The sequence below is a fragment of the Ascaphus truei genome, chromosome 3, assembly GCF_040206685.1.
Source record: "Ascaphus truei isolate aAscTru1 chromosome 3, aAscTru1.hap1, whole genome shotgun sequence".
NCBI classification, from domain to species: Eukaryota; Metazoa; Chordata; class Amphibia; order Anura; family Ascaphidae; genus Ascaphus; species Ascaphus truei.
Window position 1 is genome coordinate 375,493,802 of NC_134485.1, and position 18,138 is coordinate 375,511,939.

The window sequence follows — 18,138 nt, forward strand, 5'->3', positions numbered from 1 at the left end:
ATTGGTCCCCTTTATACTAGAAAAATATGTAATTAAAACAAAACCCCAATTTAGCAAAACATATCAGAAAATGCGGTCAATTGCCAAGTTAATAGCTTGAATTCGAACTCAGACACTACTTATTACATTTTAGATTTAATATTGCAAAATGCGTACAGGGCTTGTTACAGAAAAAAGGATTAGAAATATGTAATACAAAGGTGCAGACAGTTTATAAAATAAAAAGGAATAAAACAGAAAACTTAATACATTACCAGCAAATGCTATTAGATTGTTAAATAGGCCATGAAATAGGAAATATAAAAATCCACATGTTGCAGGTATAATACAGGTCCCATCCTTTTTTTTCTCAGGACTACTGGTGAGGCCAAGTTACTATAGAACTTCTTAATCACCCCAAGCCGTAGCATGTCCGCTATCTCTCTATATATCATGCTGGGCCTTCCGAAATGCCTGACTATGCTCCACTCCCTCGGCAGTCGGGATCTTACCAAATACATCACAATTCCCCAGGTCCCTTGACATTGTCTGGTCTGGAGCGATGGTCTGTAATGTGAGTTTACGATGCCAATACAACCCTCATCAATAACCCCGCCCGCTGGTTCCAAGTGTGCTTCAGTAACTGGGATTGTGCGGCGGGATCATCCTGGCTAATAATTTTCCCAACATCATTCCCCTGCAACACATTGGCAGGAATATCATCCAATACTCCCACCTCCCACACACCCTGCCCAGCACACCAATCCAGGTACACGATTGCCACAGGCATATCGTGTTGGCCTCCTCCAGCCACCCCCCCCCACCTCAGGCATGGTCTGCCCAGGAATGATTTCTTCAGGCTCCACCACCCCGGGTGCACCAGGCTAACTAAGCACTTGAGTTTCTCAGTCCTTAGGTAAATTTCTGCCCCACCCTGACCTGCTGGAAGTGGTCAGCTCTACTGTCCTGCACCCAAATACCATGCAGGCACTCGGGTGTGTTCCTGTGGGGCGATCCCATGCAGATGCAGGTTTCTTCTTTTCTTCGTGCGCAGTGCTGATATGCCCTAGCTTGTTGCAGGACAAACATGGTGGATATAGCTTGTGAACTACCGTCCCTCCCCTCCCCCAATGAAGCCTCAGCAGGCTGAACAAGAGGGAGCTGTGGGGTTTCTCTTGCTTGCACTCCTTTCTATCCTTGGACCCCACCTTTTAGCTGCTGGTGCCCTGTTAGCCATGTAAATATCTGCAAGGTTTCCAACCTCCAAGGCTGATTTAGGGTTTCTATCCAGCACCTACTTTTTTTTACTTCTGGTGAGCACAACGTTAAAAACTGCTCCTGGAGTATGAGATCCTGCAGCCCCTCAAAAACTTATAATCTCCAGCCTTCTCATCCACTGCTTGCATAAATTGGTCTGGCACCAGCTCAGCAAAGCAGTTGGTAGGACCATGCTGCAGGGCCTTAACTTGTGGCAATAGACCTCAGGGTTGATGTTAAAATGTTGTAGCAGTGCAGCATTGATGGCCTTTTAATCCTGGCCGAGATGCACGGAAAGGTCAGCAAACACGTCCAGAGCTTTGCCTTTCCTTTCAGGGGTTAGATATTTTATCAACTGATCATAAGGCAGCTCATACTGCCTGCAGGCTTTTTCAAACCCATGCAGGTACTTGTCCATGTCCCCATATTTTTCCAGGGTAGGAAAATGCTCTGCACGAGATCTGGAAAAACGTAACTCTCTGCTGCTGGGTGATGCGTTCTCCCTCTGGAGTCTGGCAGGTTACAGCAGGTGTCTCTGACCTGCCTCGCTCTCTGTACCCTCTCTAGCTCTCACTCTGCTTGATGATACTAGAGAAGGAGTTGCAACCGTCTGCTTGTCCCAGATGCTTTAGAAAAGTCTGCATATAAATGTCCAAGGAGCTGTGAGGATTAGAACTGCTGGGAATCTCTGAATACATCAGTCTGGGGTCCCATGATATTAGGGCAGTTTCCAGGGCAAAGTCATCCTGGCACAGTGTAGCATCCTTGTCTTTATCACTCTCCAGCACATTGTGAATCAGCTCCTATTTAGTACACCCCACTGTAGGGATACTGTCTCTTCACACTGAGACATTAGGGCTTCTTTTGTCTGCCTTTATACACAGTAGCCATGTTCACACACCTTGTGCCAAATAAAGATAGAGAAAGAAAAACAAGAGAGGGGTAGGGAAAACTGTCTGCTGCACGTATGTAAGCACTGAGTAATGTCTTTGGGGACTGAGCTGTGTTTCTCTCACAAGACTCACACAGGGTTAGCCTGTTGGTGTTCAGCTTGTCCCACAGGTACAACTGAAAACACCAAGGGGCTTATTCTGTAAGCTCTGTAAGGCTAAGGCCCCGCTCCCAGAGTCAGCGCACCCGCACTGCAGACAGGCGGTGCGCTGACATACACACAAACACACACACACGCAGGCACTCACGCACTCATACACACACGCGCGCACACACAGGCAGGCACTCACGCACTCATACACACACACACACACAGACAGAGGCAGGCACTCACGCACTCAGGCACACACATACACACACAGACAGGCACCACGCACTCAGATACACACACAGACAGGCACTCACCTGCTTTCACTCCACACTCCTCCCCGCTCCCCGAAGCCACTCCTCCTCCCGAAGCCTCCCCTCCCCATTGGCTCACAGCCACACCACGTGACGCGTCAACGCTAGGAAACACCATTCTCTTGTGTCTCCTAGTGGCTGACGCGCCACAGCGTGTAGTCAGCTGTGCCGCCAGGGGGGACCGGGACCGGCTCGCGAGGATTCCCCTGCTGGTGGGGAACTCGCGACATGGCCGCCCGTGCCAACGAGCGCAGCGGGACAGAGACCTTAGCGCTTTACTGTACGTTCTGCACGGAAAGCCCCATTCAAGTCAATGGGGCTTTTTGTGCAGATCGCTTGGCAGAGCGCTAACGGAGCTTACAGAATAAGCCCCAAAGGCTCTTATATTAACCAAATTAAAATGATCTCACCGCTCTGTCACTAATTTGCATGTACATGCTTACACGTGTGTATGTGTGTGTATGTGTTAATGTGACAATCAGCTCTCTTCTTGTCTCGCTCGCCTCCTCCCAAGTTATCAGAAATTAGCACTCACACTTCAACTATGCTGCCACCACCAATATTAATTTAAGGGCTTACACCTCAGGCATCCTTGGTCCCCCTTCCACTTAAAAAATATGTAATAATTTTTTATTTTTTTTAGCAAAACATATCTGAAAATACAGTAAATCTCTTCAAAACGTAATAGGTTTCAATTAGAGTTCATATACATTACTTATTCAATGTTAGATGTAATATTACAAAAGGCTTATGTGATTACGAATGAGTACTTCTGCCCGGTACAGGTTTATACCTGATATTAGTCTGTTATTCTGTCGGTAATGAATAGAGTGTCACCTTTTGGATTCTAGTTATGATAGCAGTTCAGGTTCATTGCATGTTGTGATAACATTTAATGGACTAAGTACAGGTCTTCGTAGCTAAATATGAGCTTTCAAAACCTCGCAGACCTCTGCAAATATACTTATAGACAGAACAATTAATTGTGATTAGTACAAGCTAGAAGTTAATTGTTCTGCAATATGTTTACTGAGAGGCAACATAATAATTTTAACTGTGTCAAATATTTATAATAATAGCAGAGAACATTTATGCAAGTACGATTATGTTAAAACTAGGAAAATTATGATATAAACTGTAGTGGTGAATAAGGAATTTAACATTTCTCAAAGCAATGACCACTGACTTATCAGTAACTACTCAAGTTGCTGTATCTGCTCTTCCAAACTCCTTATCCTCTGATAATACAAATAATATATCTATTGATATATAATGTGTACCTATTAGTATATTACTATTACTTATTTCACAAACTAAATGACCCTGGCGTGGTTTTATTAAGGACATATTGCAGCAGAAGTAATGTGTTTTCTGGTTAAATGTTATCCTTGTTGCTGGTATTTTCTAGCTGACATAAGGTATGAATGTTTTTCTATACAGCAATTCTAGCATATAGCATTTGTAGCAGATCTCTCAGAACTTTTTTTTATGTCAGCATGGCATGGGCAGGGCCGCTGACAGGAAGGGACAGCGGGGACTCCTGTCTCGGACGGACAACCTCAACATGTAGTGCCAGGTCCGCAGAGGTGCCTGTCAGAGCAGAGGTGGCATGCTAGAGTTTGCGGAGATGACTGTCAGAGGGGTCAGACGGTCGAAGGAAGGCCCCTCTGATTCAGGCACCTCTGTGGGCACCATCAGACAGGCCCCCTATGATAAGCACCTCTGTGGGCCCCCTAAATCCTCCAAGAAATCAGGTAGATCCACTTGGCTCCCCCACTCTGTTTTGGTTCCCCCAGGCGCCTACTTCTTTCTTTCTCCCGCACCCCAGGTCCACTCCCCGGTCCATAACCACCCCACCCCCCACCGAGATCCAGAACTACCCTATACCCAGGTTCACAACAACTCCACCCAGGCCCATATCTCCTCCAGGACCCCAAGCCCCTGTGCACCAGGGGGTGGGTTAACAAGGAGGAGGGATGGTCTGTTAATTTGTCCTGGGCCGCATAATTTCAGTTGGCGGCCCTGGATATGGGTATAGTGCATGCGTTCAGTATGGGTATACAGCATATATTTGCAGGTTACTATTTATTCCTATACAATCTAGGATAGTTTTCTTTTTCAATGTAAAATTGGGGACATTTGTTAAAGAAAAGTACATACATTAAAGCTAGTAAAGGTGTGTGAACATAAAAGAATAATGCACAAAAAAAGTAACTGTTTATTTTTGTTACTTACATTTAGTAAATGCAACAGTTCTTGTAGTACAAGATGCATAATTACAAGCTACACTTGTTATTTATTTAAATGCATGTATCAATTGCACCATTTGGATGTATTTAGAAGCTGTTTTCTTCTTTGTGTATTTTACATGACTTGAATAATAGATGCAGAGTCATTGTTTCTTGTCTGCAGACACTGCAGATTGTAGCAACTGGAGCTTTAGATCTTTCTTTGCAGTACTCGCTTCTGTAAGGCTGCGGCGCCCAGTGCCTTCTACAGTGCACGGCTCGGCGTGCGCTTTCCGAACAAGTACCGGCCCTCAATGGGGCTGGGCCCACAATGTACCTTGATGCGCACTTGGCAGCCGCGTTCTACGTCGAGTTTTTCCAAATACAACAAAATTGTATTTGCAACTTGAGACGGAGGCATGGGCACACCCCCCCCACGGTGATTCAGCCAATGAGGGCGAACCAGCCGCATGAGGTCATGGCCACGCCCCTGCAAAACCCCACCATGCCCCCTTGTTGTAATCTCTGCCTCTCTCCACAGACCGCAGATCGCGGTGAAGTGCTGTGCATGCGCCACCACCCCGCCGGGCGCCCGTGCTACAGTGCAGACTGGGACCACGGCCTAAGGTTTGTTCAGTTACACTGAGGCCATTCAAATCTGGCAAATTCAAGCATATATATCCTCTGCACATGCACTTTATCAAACACTCTCAGCTGTGATGTAACACAGAGGTGCTCAACCTTTTTTGAGCTGCGGCCCCCATGAAGGATTTTTTTCAATCTCGGGGCACCCTTGCTCAGGGTCGCTGACAGGGGGGAGGGGGCAAAGCCGGGATAAGTGTCGTGGGCCTGGTGGCTGTGGGGCCCGGCGGCCAGTCAAAGCAGTTGGGCCTGACCTCTGCCCGGGCCCAACTTCTTTGCTTGGCTGCCAGTCCTCTCGTTGCCACCGGTCCTGGCTCTCCCCCAGCTGCGGGCCTCCCTCACTGACTGTCCCACGCTAAAATTCTGATGCTGCCATGCGCCGGGCCTCTCTGACAACACGCGCCGGAGGCAAGCTGGGCTCAGTTTCCGGCGCGCAATGGCATGAGAGAAAGGCCCGGCGCGCTGACATTCCGCCATCCGCTGGTGGATTTTAAGAGAATTGTGGAATGCGCGCATCTGATTGGTAAGATCCTCCAGCCGAATGTATCTAATGGTGGTTTTTCATCTGCACGGATTGAAACTGGAAAAATCCACAAACGGATTTTGCACGGAAGAACGATTTTGCATGGAAAGCTCTGGAAATTCCGAGAAATTGATTTTTACTTTTTCGCCCATTTCTTCTCTTGAGCCTGTTTTTATTGATTTCCAGAGGGGACATCTTGAACTATACAAGGCAAACTGTTACAGAGAGTGGGAGCAGTTTGTCTAAAAGCTTGGGGCCCAATGGAAGTTAAGGAGATTCTGGGAACTGTTAGGAGTCTTTCATCTGCAGATCGAAGTGAGCGGATGGGAGTGCAGTGAACTATAAGCTCTTTCAGATATCTGCGACCCTGGTTATTTATTGCTATGATTGTCAACACGCCACTTTTGAAATAAATGTGCTATTTTACAGGCAGCCAGTGCAGAGAATGGAGAACAGGTGTCATGTGGCCTGGTTAGTTAATAACCTGGCCGCAGCATGATGACCAAACATAAAATAGCAGGTTGAAACCAGAATTTGTTTGTAGCAAATGGAGAAGAGGGATCACCCAGGGATGATATTAAAATTTCAAAGCTTTTGGTGCCGCCCCAGGGATATACTTGTGTGCATAGTGCATTGTGAGAGACCTGAAACCGCAGCATGTTCAATATTACCGCATCATGATACAGATACAGCAACCAGTATCCGACCACCTGCCTTGGAAAATCTGGGGCAATCTCCCAGTAAACTGCAACATTTCTGTGAGATTTCTGCAGCCAGACTAATGGCTCATCTGATTAACACGGTGGGGGTCCCTGAAGGTCCCATTCAAACTGAAGAGGACTGCAAGAACCTCCGCTGTGTTAATACGATGGGCCATTAGTCTGGCTGCAGAATCTCACAGAAATGTTACAGCATTTACTGTGAGATTGCCCCACTATTTTCCCAGGCAAGTGGGTGGATACTGGTGGCTGCATCTGCATAGTGCAGCTTGTTCATTAATGGGGTACAGATACTCGGCATAATTTTACAGGGTGGCATGTTCATTTTCAGCATAATTAAACAACATGGCATATTCATTATCAGCATCAGTATCAAGCATGTCATGTTGATTATCAACATAAGGATACATGTGATCAATATAGAGCGGCCTTTTAATTTTGAGCGTATTAGCCAATTCTCACACACACACACACACACACCCCTCCCTCTCTCACTCATTCCCACTTCTTGCTTACTTCACCTGTGTGTCTCTCTCTTACCCCCTTCTCCCTCTCCTAATCCCCCTTTCTCTCACTCCCCTTTCTCTTACTTCCTCCTCACCTTCTCCCCACATTGCTCCATCCCTCTTCTTCCACCCCATCCTCCCTTTCCATTCTTTTCTCCCCCTACCACCTTTTTCTACCACTCCTCCCGTCCCTCTCTCCCTCGCCATCCCTCTTTCGCTCTGCCAATCCCCCTCTCTTACTTTTCTCTCTCTCTCCTTTGCTAACTTCCCCCCTCTCTCTCACCACACAAGTAGGATTGTCATTTGGGACTGCGCATCATTTGATAATACTGCAGATCTTGTGCTCCGGCCTCTCTCCTCCCGCATTCTCAAAAGTCACGCGGGACATAGCCAGCACCTCCTCGCAACACATGTTGCTGGTTCTCACAGCACCTCTTCCCTGTGACCGTTACCCAGTGGCCTAGGAGGGGGGTTAGGAAGTCAGTAGGGCTGAAAAGGAGTGAGGTGGCTCCTGCTGCCTGTACTGTGGCCCGATGGCTCCTTCACACACACGGCCGCTCAAGCATGCTTTGATCACCACTTTCAGATGCCCGGAGGTGATTGACACTATCACCTGCGCACATTGACTGCTCAAAGGCAGAATATCAGCCCTGTTGCAACCACAGTACCTGGAAGGTCATTGGACAGGCCTTAATCCAGCAGTGGATTGGATCGTCAAGGGCAAGAGATGATAATGACTGGACTCTCTCTAGGAAAGCAGCACTGGAAGATGAACTTGAAAAGATTAAATGGGATACAGTTGGCTTTAATGAAATAAGAAACGATGTCGGCCTCATTGTGCTCAAAAGCAGACACCTATTATATTACTGAGGTACAAAGAATAGAAGTATCAGTGGCGTATGAAAGCGTTATTCAGTTGACAAAAAGATACAGGCTTCAAATAAACCAAGTATATGCCCCAACATCAAGTCACACAGATAATGAAGTTGAAGACTTCTACCATGAAATCAACCAACTTGACAATAATGAAAAATTGTCACCAAGATTGTTATGGGAGATTTCCATGCAAACATTGGTTTCCAGCAGAAAGAAAAAGCATCAATTGGTACGGTAACATGAATGTACTTGGTGAAAGATTGGTAGAATTTACAGAATATGAAAACTTGTACATCATGAATTCATTCTTCAAGAAGAATCCAAATAGAAAATGGACATGCAATGAATAGAATAAAGAATGACATTTACTATATCCTAGCTAACAAGAAACACGTGATTGAAGACTGCACACTCCTTAACCGTTTTTTACAGATGGAGTGATCACTGATTGGTTCACTGCAAATTACTGAATCTGAATACAAAGATGGAAAGAAGAAAACTGATTGAAAAGAAGATAAAAACAATCAACATCAATAGCCTCAGAAATAACAGCAGAAAATTTCAAGTAGAACTGAAAAATCACTTTAGCTTTCTTTAAATGCCTGTGGACACGAACAAAATTCCGGGCGCTCGCATGGCAAAATGCCCGTTGGGCTGGTTCTTGTCTACATCCTCTTGGTTCTCTCCATTTTCCATTATGCACGCCTGCAATTTACTCACCCTTGGTGTACCAATCTGAACGATCTCCATCCGTTTGGATCCATGTACTGGACTCTACCAGTGAATGTTTATTTGAGCGTCTCCTTCATATCTGGCATCATGCCTTGAGTATTTTTATTTTTATTTTATTTGGTAGGTTCTTTGCATCTGTCTAGCAGTGTTAGTGCTATATTTATACTGGTTAGCACTAGGGCTATTTTTGAGTAGGGTCAATCCAACTGTCTCAGGTTTTAGATAATCGGTGGAGATCATCAATTTTTGACCCCCCCATTTAGGTACTGCCTGAATTTCTGCCACATGTACAGCAGTATAGGATTGAGGCCAGTATTGTCTTGAGTGCTATTTCACAATTTACATATTGCATTGTTTACAGAGTAATTGTTGTGCAGGAGAGAATGTTGTCCTTAAACTGTCTGCTTCAATCCTGTAGTACCGTATTTGCCCGATTTTATAGGGCGACCTTGAAAATAAGGCGACCCTCTAATTTCAGAAGCAGCTGGAAAGATAACTCTTTATACAGACACACGCGCACACACACACAGTTGCTCCTGAGAAAGGCCCATGTATGGACCGAAACATGGAACTAATTAATTAACCTTTGCTGCAGATTGGAGTGCCTGTTCTTTGATTTGTGTACTACTTTTTAGACGGTATGCACCCAAACTTACATTACTGTAACTGTGCTATTTGGAGAGTGCCCTGCTATTGAGATTATATCTCTCTACTGCTCCAATATCCAAACATTTGTTTAAAGTCATCTACGTTTTGAAACGTAGATGACTTAAAATACATATTTGGCTATTTGAGCAGTGCTAATCATTCATTTACTTATACTTCCCTGCTTTACCTTGCACCTCTCCAATTGTTCCCGTTTTCGAGTGCAAATCACCCTAATGGACTCGCTAATATTCTTACTCAAATCAATGTAGTCACATTTATATTTATATATATATATATAAATATATATATATATATATATATATATTGTGCAAATCACATTAAAAAATAAACTGCATTAGTGTTTTTCCAGATAATGCTGAGCGTGCTATTCCGGTTTCAAATATATTCAACTGCAATGTAATTTTAACGGAAAAAAACTGCATTTTGATCAAAACTACCTTACAAATACACATTATTTATGATAAAAAATACTCCTAATTGGTGATTTTTTAATATATATATTGTGACATAGTCCAAAGATGTTAGGCAGCTTTCTGCCCCATTTTAGAGCAGAAAGTGCAGGAATAGCTAAAAATGATCCGTTCCACATCTTCCCATTAACTCAGGCAGCTGGATGGAAAATCCAGACCACAGATTACAATGGCTCTAGTTCTCCCTCACCTGCTCTTCTAATCACATGCACAGGTACTTAGATCAGAGAGGTTTTGCATTTCATTCTCTCTCCTTAGAGCCTGGAGGCTGGGGGTATCGCTGCTCCCCTGTTTCCAGTGTCGGGGTTGACGGCTCCTCCACGTATCACAGTACCAGAGGATTTGCCTGGACACCACAAGCAGATAAGACAAAACAAATTGTTACTGCTGTTGCTAAAAGACTGTGCTGTATCTTGTGACCCTAAATGAGAGAGCATTGTTTTAAGCTGGGGAACCAGTTTAGTTGGCCAGCAGCTGTTAGAGAGACTGATTCTGATGTGTAGTTAGATCCCTGAAAGGGATAGGATTTTGCTTATATGATTTTGGTTTTATTTCTTGAAATAACAGTGTGGGAAATATTGTAACACTGAAATATGTGAACTGCTGAATGAAAGTATCTGAGTACCTCTAACCTTCACATGTTAAAGCTGCAGTACCTTACTTGGATGAAAATAAAGCAGGCAGAAGCCTGAGTTAAGCAGCATAATACTTTGCATGATCCTGTTTGTTGTATAATTAACCCTAGAAGACTGTGTCGGGAAGAACCCAGACAGACGTCAGCACTACAAAAGAGGGGCGTTTGTCACAATATATATATATATATATTATGATTACTTAAAATTAATCGGTCTTTGTATATAATTCCAGCCAGTCATCTATTTTCTTTATGTCCTTGACCTATATAGGGAACCAAATTTGCTAGTTTATATTACTTTGTTTTGTATTTAATGTTATTGTATCTACTTTATGTCTTCTTGTCTCAACGTTGTTTGTAATTGTATTATATCTGCTCTCTATAAGTCTGTATAGTATCCCCCGTCCACACGAGACGCACCTTCCATTCTAGACAGTGGATTGGAAGAGGGCTCCGCCAATAAGATTACTCCATATGTTTTTACACTGTGACATCGGCGTTTGGAGGCGGGGGATTCTCTATAAGACAGAGAGTTTTATCAGACGCGAATTTACTCTTTGAAAAAGGGCGTTTGCCTGAAACGCGTCAGAGTGTGTCTCTTTCCCCTTTACTATGTTGCTCAATAATTAATTTTTTACCTCATCAGCATTGGTGCTGGCCCCGTTTTTGCAGCTGTGCACCGCTTCCAAACCTTGGATTTCCTCTCTAATTGGTGTATCTGAATGGTTTTGGTGGAGCTCCACCTTCATTATGGATATGGAATCCAGAAGTAACATTACTCATATGTATATACTTTAAAAATACAATTATTTAATAGTGCAATTCCTTACACAACACAATTTAGCAACCTTTGCAAACAAATAGATACTGTATATAGATATACAACAAAACACAAATAGAACAGAATACATAAATACATAAAACTATTGTCGGGAAGGGATCAAATTTTATTAAGGAAAGAACGATGAAGCAATGAACCCAAAAATAGTTGTAAGGATTGTTTAAAAATAGCTCTTCAGAAACACATAATAGTGCCCATTACATGAAGAATGTCAGTCACATAACTATTTCTCCAAAAGATATAAATAAATAAAACATAATCTCACAACCAAATATTTTCGTTAAATAAGGAAAGTTAAATTTGCCACTTTGAATACAGTAGTAGTACAAGCTGACCTTGGTAGTGTTTTGTTTGCTTTATTAAAATGTGACTTTTCTTACAGACTATTAAAATGTTATCAAATGTTATCCTGAACAGCATGTTGCATTCCGCTGATCTGAGCCACTGACACACAAACAATAGAAGTCAGCATCTCCCAGTTCTTTGCAACATCTCTGCACAACAAAACAAAGAAAATCCCAGAATCACTTCACAGGAAACACTGATGCTCCAAATTGTATACCAGCAATAACAATCATCCAGAGTAATCTGATAATATATATATAAATAAAGTCAACTTCCGTCAGAGTCCCAGTGTGGTATATATATTGTATAATGTTATAATCATCCCACTTGATCAAGTGATGGTGGCTTCACATGGGTAGGGGCCGTGTTGTGGTAAGGAGGCACAGTGGTAACACTACCGCCGCGTCCCCTGAACAGAGACAAACCGGCTGAGTGTGCCGCCACCCTCCGCCACTGCCTCTCACTTCCTTGTGCCACACTAGACTAAGGACCCCACTGCAGAGGTAACTAGGGATATAAAGAAGGGCAAATAACTCACTGTCTTGACACGAAGTATGTTTCTGACCGCTCTCCGCTCTCGGCGTTCAGCGTTCGGCATCCACCATCAGCCGATGACGTCAGGATACTCCAAACCGGAAGTGACGTGTAGCGTGCTCCAAGCCGGGAAAGTAAAAAAAAAATAGAACAAGTAGGCGGTGCACTGCTGCCGTCCGGGTTAAGGAAATCCAAGTCCACACGCAGAATAAATCAATAAAAGGGTAGTTTATTAAAGTGCATATACACTAAAAAGGTGCTACAGAGCGAACTCTGACGCGTTTCATCCCTTTCTCTGCACAACACCTGGGAGGGCGATGAACAAAACCGCCTACACTGTTTTTTTTGTAAATTACAATTACTGTATCTCTTATCAAAGACACAATGATATTTTGCCAGGGAAAATGTTTCTACTTTTAATTGTATTAAAGTCTTCCCTTCTCAGTGGAACTTCCTTAGAGAACCATTTCCATCTTAGAATGTATGTTGTTAAGTCTCAGTCCACAATGTTTTCTTGTTGCAGTCCTGGTCCACATCCACATCTCCTTCAAACTCCAGTTCTAAGGTACTGTAGTAAGGAGTAAGGCTAAGGCCCCGGTCACGGCGCTGTAATGCGCGGCCGCGCTTTTGGCTGCGCGTTCCAGCGATTCCCCGGTCTGCAGCTCACTGCAGGAGCAGAGACCGGGGGGGGGGGCGTGGCGGAGGAGTGACAGGGGCGCGGCCATGACGTCACCCGACAGGTTCGCCCTCATTGGCTGAACCGCCGGGGGGCGTGCCTAGCCGCTCGACGCGAGTTCCTGCTCTCAATTCTATTGAGAGCAGGAGTAGCTCTCGCGCGAGCGCTGCGGCCCCCCCTCGCAGCAGGCCCGGCGCCATTGCAGGGAGGGCTCTCATGAGCGCAGCGTCCGCCACAGCGGACGCTGTAGCAGGCAGCGGGGGCAAGGCCTAATGTCCACAATGAATAAGTAAAGTTGATTTTCCTGCCCCCCAGCTCTTTACAGTAGTTGTGAAAGTTTTGTTACGTGTGTGTTTATCTGGACCGTAAAAATTACATTTTAATGTCAAAACGTCTGTGTAACGGTGTTTCCTCCCCTCTCTGGGAGATTCCGCCATTACACGGGGTGGTGTGGTGCATACCTGCTGGCTCATAGTAGATCTGAGTCTCCCGCGTTGGTGTGGAGGAGAACAGGACAGGCTTCTGGGATAGTAGCTGATTCTCTCTCACGGTGACAGCGCATCCATCTTTTGTAGGGCACCAGGGATTTGGGGACAATCCCTGCAGGAGAACTTACTGCCCCTGCCCCTGATAGATTGTAGTCTCAGGCAGGAAGATATCTTTGAACAGGATCACTTTACACTTGTACACCTGCAGATGGAACAGCATACACAGCATACTTCACTTCCTGGGGCTTCACCCTCAGGATGTACCCTGAACCTCCACTCCAGGTCAAGGGCACCTGAAGCAGTCCATGCTCTTCCCTTACTCTCTGGTGGAGTGAAGGGTATAGTCTCCCCCTCCTCTCCCCTAGGGGAGGGAGTACAAACTTGACAGAGCCCTGCACAGTTGTTAGGGTAGACCAGCCTCTCAGAAGGAGGTAGAGGCACTGACTTAATTTAGCAGTGCAGCTCCTTAAGTACAAGGGAAGTAGGTACCAGGTCTGAGTCCCTGATTGGACAAACACAGGCCTAGTTCCACTGCCTCCCTGACAATCAATAAGCTACTGGGAGTGGGGAAAACTCATGATAACTCCTGGCAGGCCAGTTTTTACCAGAGCTTACTGCCAGGAAGGGGGGGAACACACTGGTAGCCAGAACCCAGTCTTGGCTACATCTGATATAAATTTGTTTACCTCTATTGATGTCTCGGATCAATGAGACTATATATAAGTGAGACTGTATTTTGTGGGGTGGGGCTGCAGTGAAGACCTGACTAAGGCTGCGTCCATGGTGAATTGTGCCGGGCGGAGGCGTGCTGAGGCTGAGGGAAAGCGGGTGCTTTCCCTGGCCTTAGACCGCGTGCCGTCCGGGGGCGTGTCGGGGGGGGCCCTGTGACGTCACGAAGCTAGTTCGCCCTCATTGAGCGAACCGCTCACGTGACCGGCCCTGCGCTCCATTGAGCGCTTGAATTAAAAAAATTTCTAAGACTTACGCTTCCGGAAGCGAGCCCCTGCTAAAGCTGCTCTCATTGCGGCTGCAGGGGGTCACTGCCGAGCAGCAGCGCGCCTCAGCACGGGTCAGCGCATAAGCGCTGACCATGCCCGAGGCCTAAGAGACTAAGGCTAAGGCCCTGCTCCCTCCGTCAGCGTGCCAGCACTGCAGACAGGCGGGGCGCTGACAGACACAGACCGCGACATGCAGTCTGTAGGGAGCGGGAGCCGGGGCTGGAGTGGGGGGGAGGGGGGCGTGGTTTAAGCGGAGGGACCCGCTACCCCTCCCCCCCTCCACGGGCTCGGGCTGCAGCAGGGAGCTGCTGCGGGCTGCCCTAGGTGTGTGATCGGCTGGGCTTGTACAGACAGCACTGGGAGAGGGACACTGTATCCGGCTGCAGCAGGAGACTAACTCATACACACACACACAGCCACACACACACTCATACACACACACACACACACAGACAGGCACTCATGCTGCTTTCCCTCCACACTCTCCTCCCCGCTCCCCGAAGCCTCCCCTCCTCCCGAAGTCTCCCCTCCTCATTGGCTCACAGCCATACCACGTGACGCGTCGACGCTAGGAATTACAATTCTCTTGAATCCCCTAGCGGCTGACGCGTCACAGCGTGTAGTGAGCTGTGCCCTGAGGGGGGACCGGCTCGGGAGGATTCCCCTGCTGGTGGGGAAAGCTCGTGCAGCTGCCTGCGCCGCCGGGCGCAGCGGGTCCCAGGCCTAACTCTTACCAACCAACTTTTAAATAAGGAAAGTACTTAGGATGGCTTATAGTTTAAATCAGCATCTGTATGGAGTGGAGATGATGGTGGCTGGCTGGCGGCAACAACTACTGTATTTTATACTGTTGTCACCTCCCTGCAAAATAAGCAGCTGACTTGGTCTTGCTTTCTTTGTGTCGTGTTGCTGACTCCTTCCTTTGTACTATACATATCCTGTTTACAGAATCCTACTACTAAACACTAGCGTCAGTCAAAGGTATTAAAACTGAAGCTGCCTCCCCCTCTTTTAAAAATTTTTACGAGGATTTTATTAGATCTAAAAATAGCTTTTAAATGTATATTTTTTTTACAACACAAATGCAACATTAAATTTTTTAAAAAATGGCCCAATTGTCTGGTTTTTTTTAACAGAAGTAGGGTCTGCTGAAATCAGGTATAGCACTATTACTTTGTAATATGCTTTATATAGGGCTCTAGGATTCTCAAACTGAATGCCTTGGACCACTGATGTTCCCCCTAGACATTCGAGGTGGACCCTGGAGGAGTCCCTTACAATTAATGAAAGAAAATGCATCTAAAGCCTGCAGCCTTTTCGATCAGTTTAAAGTAAGCATGGTGGTGCTGCACAATAAACCATTACAAACAATAAAAACATTGGTTTGTACATGATCAGGGTGAGCATATGGGACTGTCAAAAGGCTGGTCACTTGGAGATGCTCAATTGTTAATTAGCCGGACTGGTGGTAATTCCACTTCTGCAATTTCTAAAGACATGAATCATTGCTGCCAGGCAGCGCCCTATACATGCAGTGAAACGCAGGGTAAAGAAGTGGTTTACAGGCCTGTTATGCATCATCAGTGAGTGTTACATTGCAAGGCTGACTATTCATCCACACATTTAACAACAGTCCTGACAGAGTATTGTGGCTGGATTACTGTGGTAACAATCACCACCTTGTTAATATTGACTCATTTAGGCCAGAATGACTGCATTATATATATATATATTTTTTATTCGTATATAGCTAGGGTGACAAGATTAAACCCTGGACACATTAAAAAATATTTCTGCCCCCCCTTTTAGGTTGCTTTTTTCTCCCTCCCCCCCCATCCTCTCTCCCTCCACACCATCCTCTCTCCCTCCCCCCCCCATCCTCTCTCCCTCCCCCCCCTCCTCTCTCCCTCCCCCCATCCTCTCTCCCCCCCCCCCATCCTCTCTCCCCCCCCCCCATCCTCTCTCCCCCCCCCCCATCCTCTCTCCCCCCCCCCCCATCCTCTCTCCCCCCCTCCCATCCTCTCTCCCTCCCCCCCCCCCATCCTCTCTCCCTCCCCCCCCATCCTCTCTCCCTCCCCCCCCCCCATCCTCTCTCCCTCCCCCCCCATCCTCTCTCCCTCCCCCCCCATCCTCTCTCCCTCCCCCCCATCCTCTCTCCCTCCCCCCCCTCCATCCTCTCTCCCTCCCCCCCTCCATCCTCTCTCCCTCCCCCCCATCCATCCTACATAATATAGCCACAAAATGTTGTTTTCTCAACAATTACCGAATACACGCTATATAAGCTGTAATGGGGACATTCTGCGTCCCTGTTGGTCCTGGCAAAGACCCAGCTCTGCAGGCGGAAAAAAAGAAACTGCACATATTATTTTAACCAGTGGCACTGAAACAACCAGTTACCCAGCCAGCTACACAACTGCTGTACAGTGACAGAGCACTCGCCACACGTGTCGTACGGAGTAACGGGCACACAGGGGGCGGGAGAGCGGGTCAGGCAGGGGGGGTGTAACGGTTTTTGGAAGTCGCGCGCGCGCTCAGCGGGTCCCTTGTCTGTCACGGGGGGCGGGTCTCGCGCGCGGACACGTCAATTCCTGCAGCGCGCGGCTGATTTCCTGCTGGAGCCGGCAGACCCGGAGCGGCAGCAACCCGCAGGAAAAGAGGGGGGATGTGAGTATATATCAGGCGCGGCGGGGGAGACACTGGGGTGTTCTTCAGGGAGACGGTGACTGCGAAGGAATTGCGCTGGGTGGGGAGGAGCCGCAGAGAGGAATAGAGGGAGGGTGTGCGGGGTGATGCGGCAGTAGCTGCAACATCAGGTCACCTGCAGTCATTACCAGACCTCCCCGCTATGTGAGCATCCATCCAACTGAATCACAGATCACAGGCACATGGCGTGTGCAGATGTCCTGGTGATCAGAGGCCCAGTGCATGTGCAGCTGCCACAGTTATTAGATACTTCTACCCATCTGTTCTTTGATAAGAGGCTGTTTTTACTCAAAGCACTACAGACACGCTCATACATGCATACATACATACATACAGTCCTCTCTTCTAATATCGTACAGCGAGTCTACAAGTTAGGGACTGATAACATCACGGTCTCGGCCTGCGGCCAGGCAGGGAACTCGGCTGGGCGATTTGTGGGCGGCTAGGCGTGCGCTCGCCTGGGGGCGCGGCCAAGACGTCACGGAGCCGGTTCGCCCTCATTGGGCGAAGCGCTTGCGAGCGGCAAATTCAAATTTGCTTGCTCTGAGCGCCGACGACGCAGGCGTTTGCTCACATGAAACACATTGCGGCAATGTGTGTGGCCAGATTGAGCGTGCCAGCCCGCTCAGCGCCACCTTGGACGAGGCCTAAGGCTGCGGTCCCAGTGACTGCGGTTGGGCCCAGTACGCACCTTCCCGCTGAAGGTGCAGCAGCGCCGTACTGCCAGGTTTTTAAAACTCACTGAAATTGAGTTTAGAACTTGCGATGGAGGTGTGGCCACGCCCCTGCCGGCGGTTCACCCAATGAGGGCGAACCAGCCGCGTGAGGTCATGAAGAGTAGAGAGCGTTGATAGCGCACTGCCAGAGAGTCCTGAGAGTATCAATCAGGAAAGAGAAATAGCCAGGCCACTCCAAAAGTGAAAAAATATTGTCATGTTTATTGCATGCTGAAAATACACACAGGG

At 46.9% G+C, this 18,138-nt stretch overlaps 1 protein-coding gene across 4 annotated transcripts in view; it reads left to right on the plus strand.

The window, feature by feature from the left end:
• SACS (sacsin molecular chaperone) overlaps window positions 1-18,138 on the plus strand; it is a 96,279-nt gene that overhangs the window by 27,734 nt on the left and 50,407 nt on the right. Inside the window, exon 1 of one of the 4 annotated variants that reach the window (XM_075592247.1) lies at window positions 17,024-17,134. The exons of the other annotated variants lie outside the window; for them this stretch is intronic. Within the exon in view, the coding sequence (XP_075448362.1) occupies window positions 17,133-17,134 (2 nt within the window). The 5' untranslated portion in view covers window positions 17,024-17,132. Of the gene's footprint in view, window positions 1-17,023; window positions 17,135-18,138 lie in introns of those variants that run through there. 4 annotated transcript variants of the gene reach the window in all.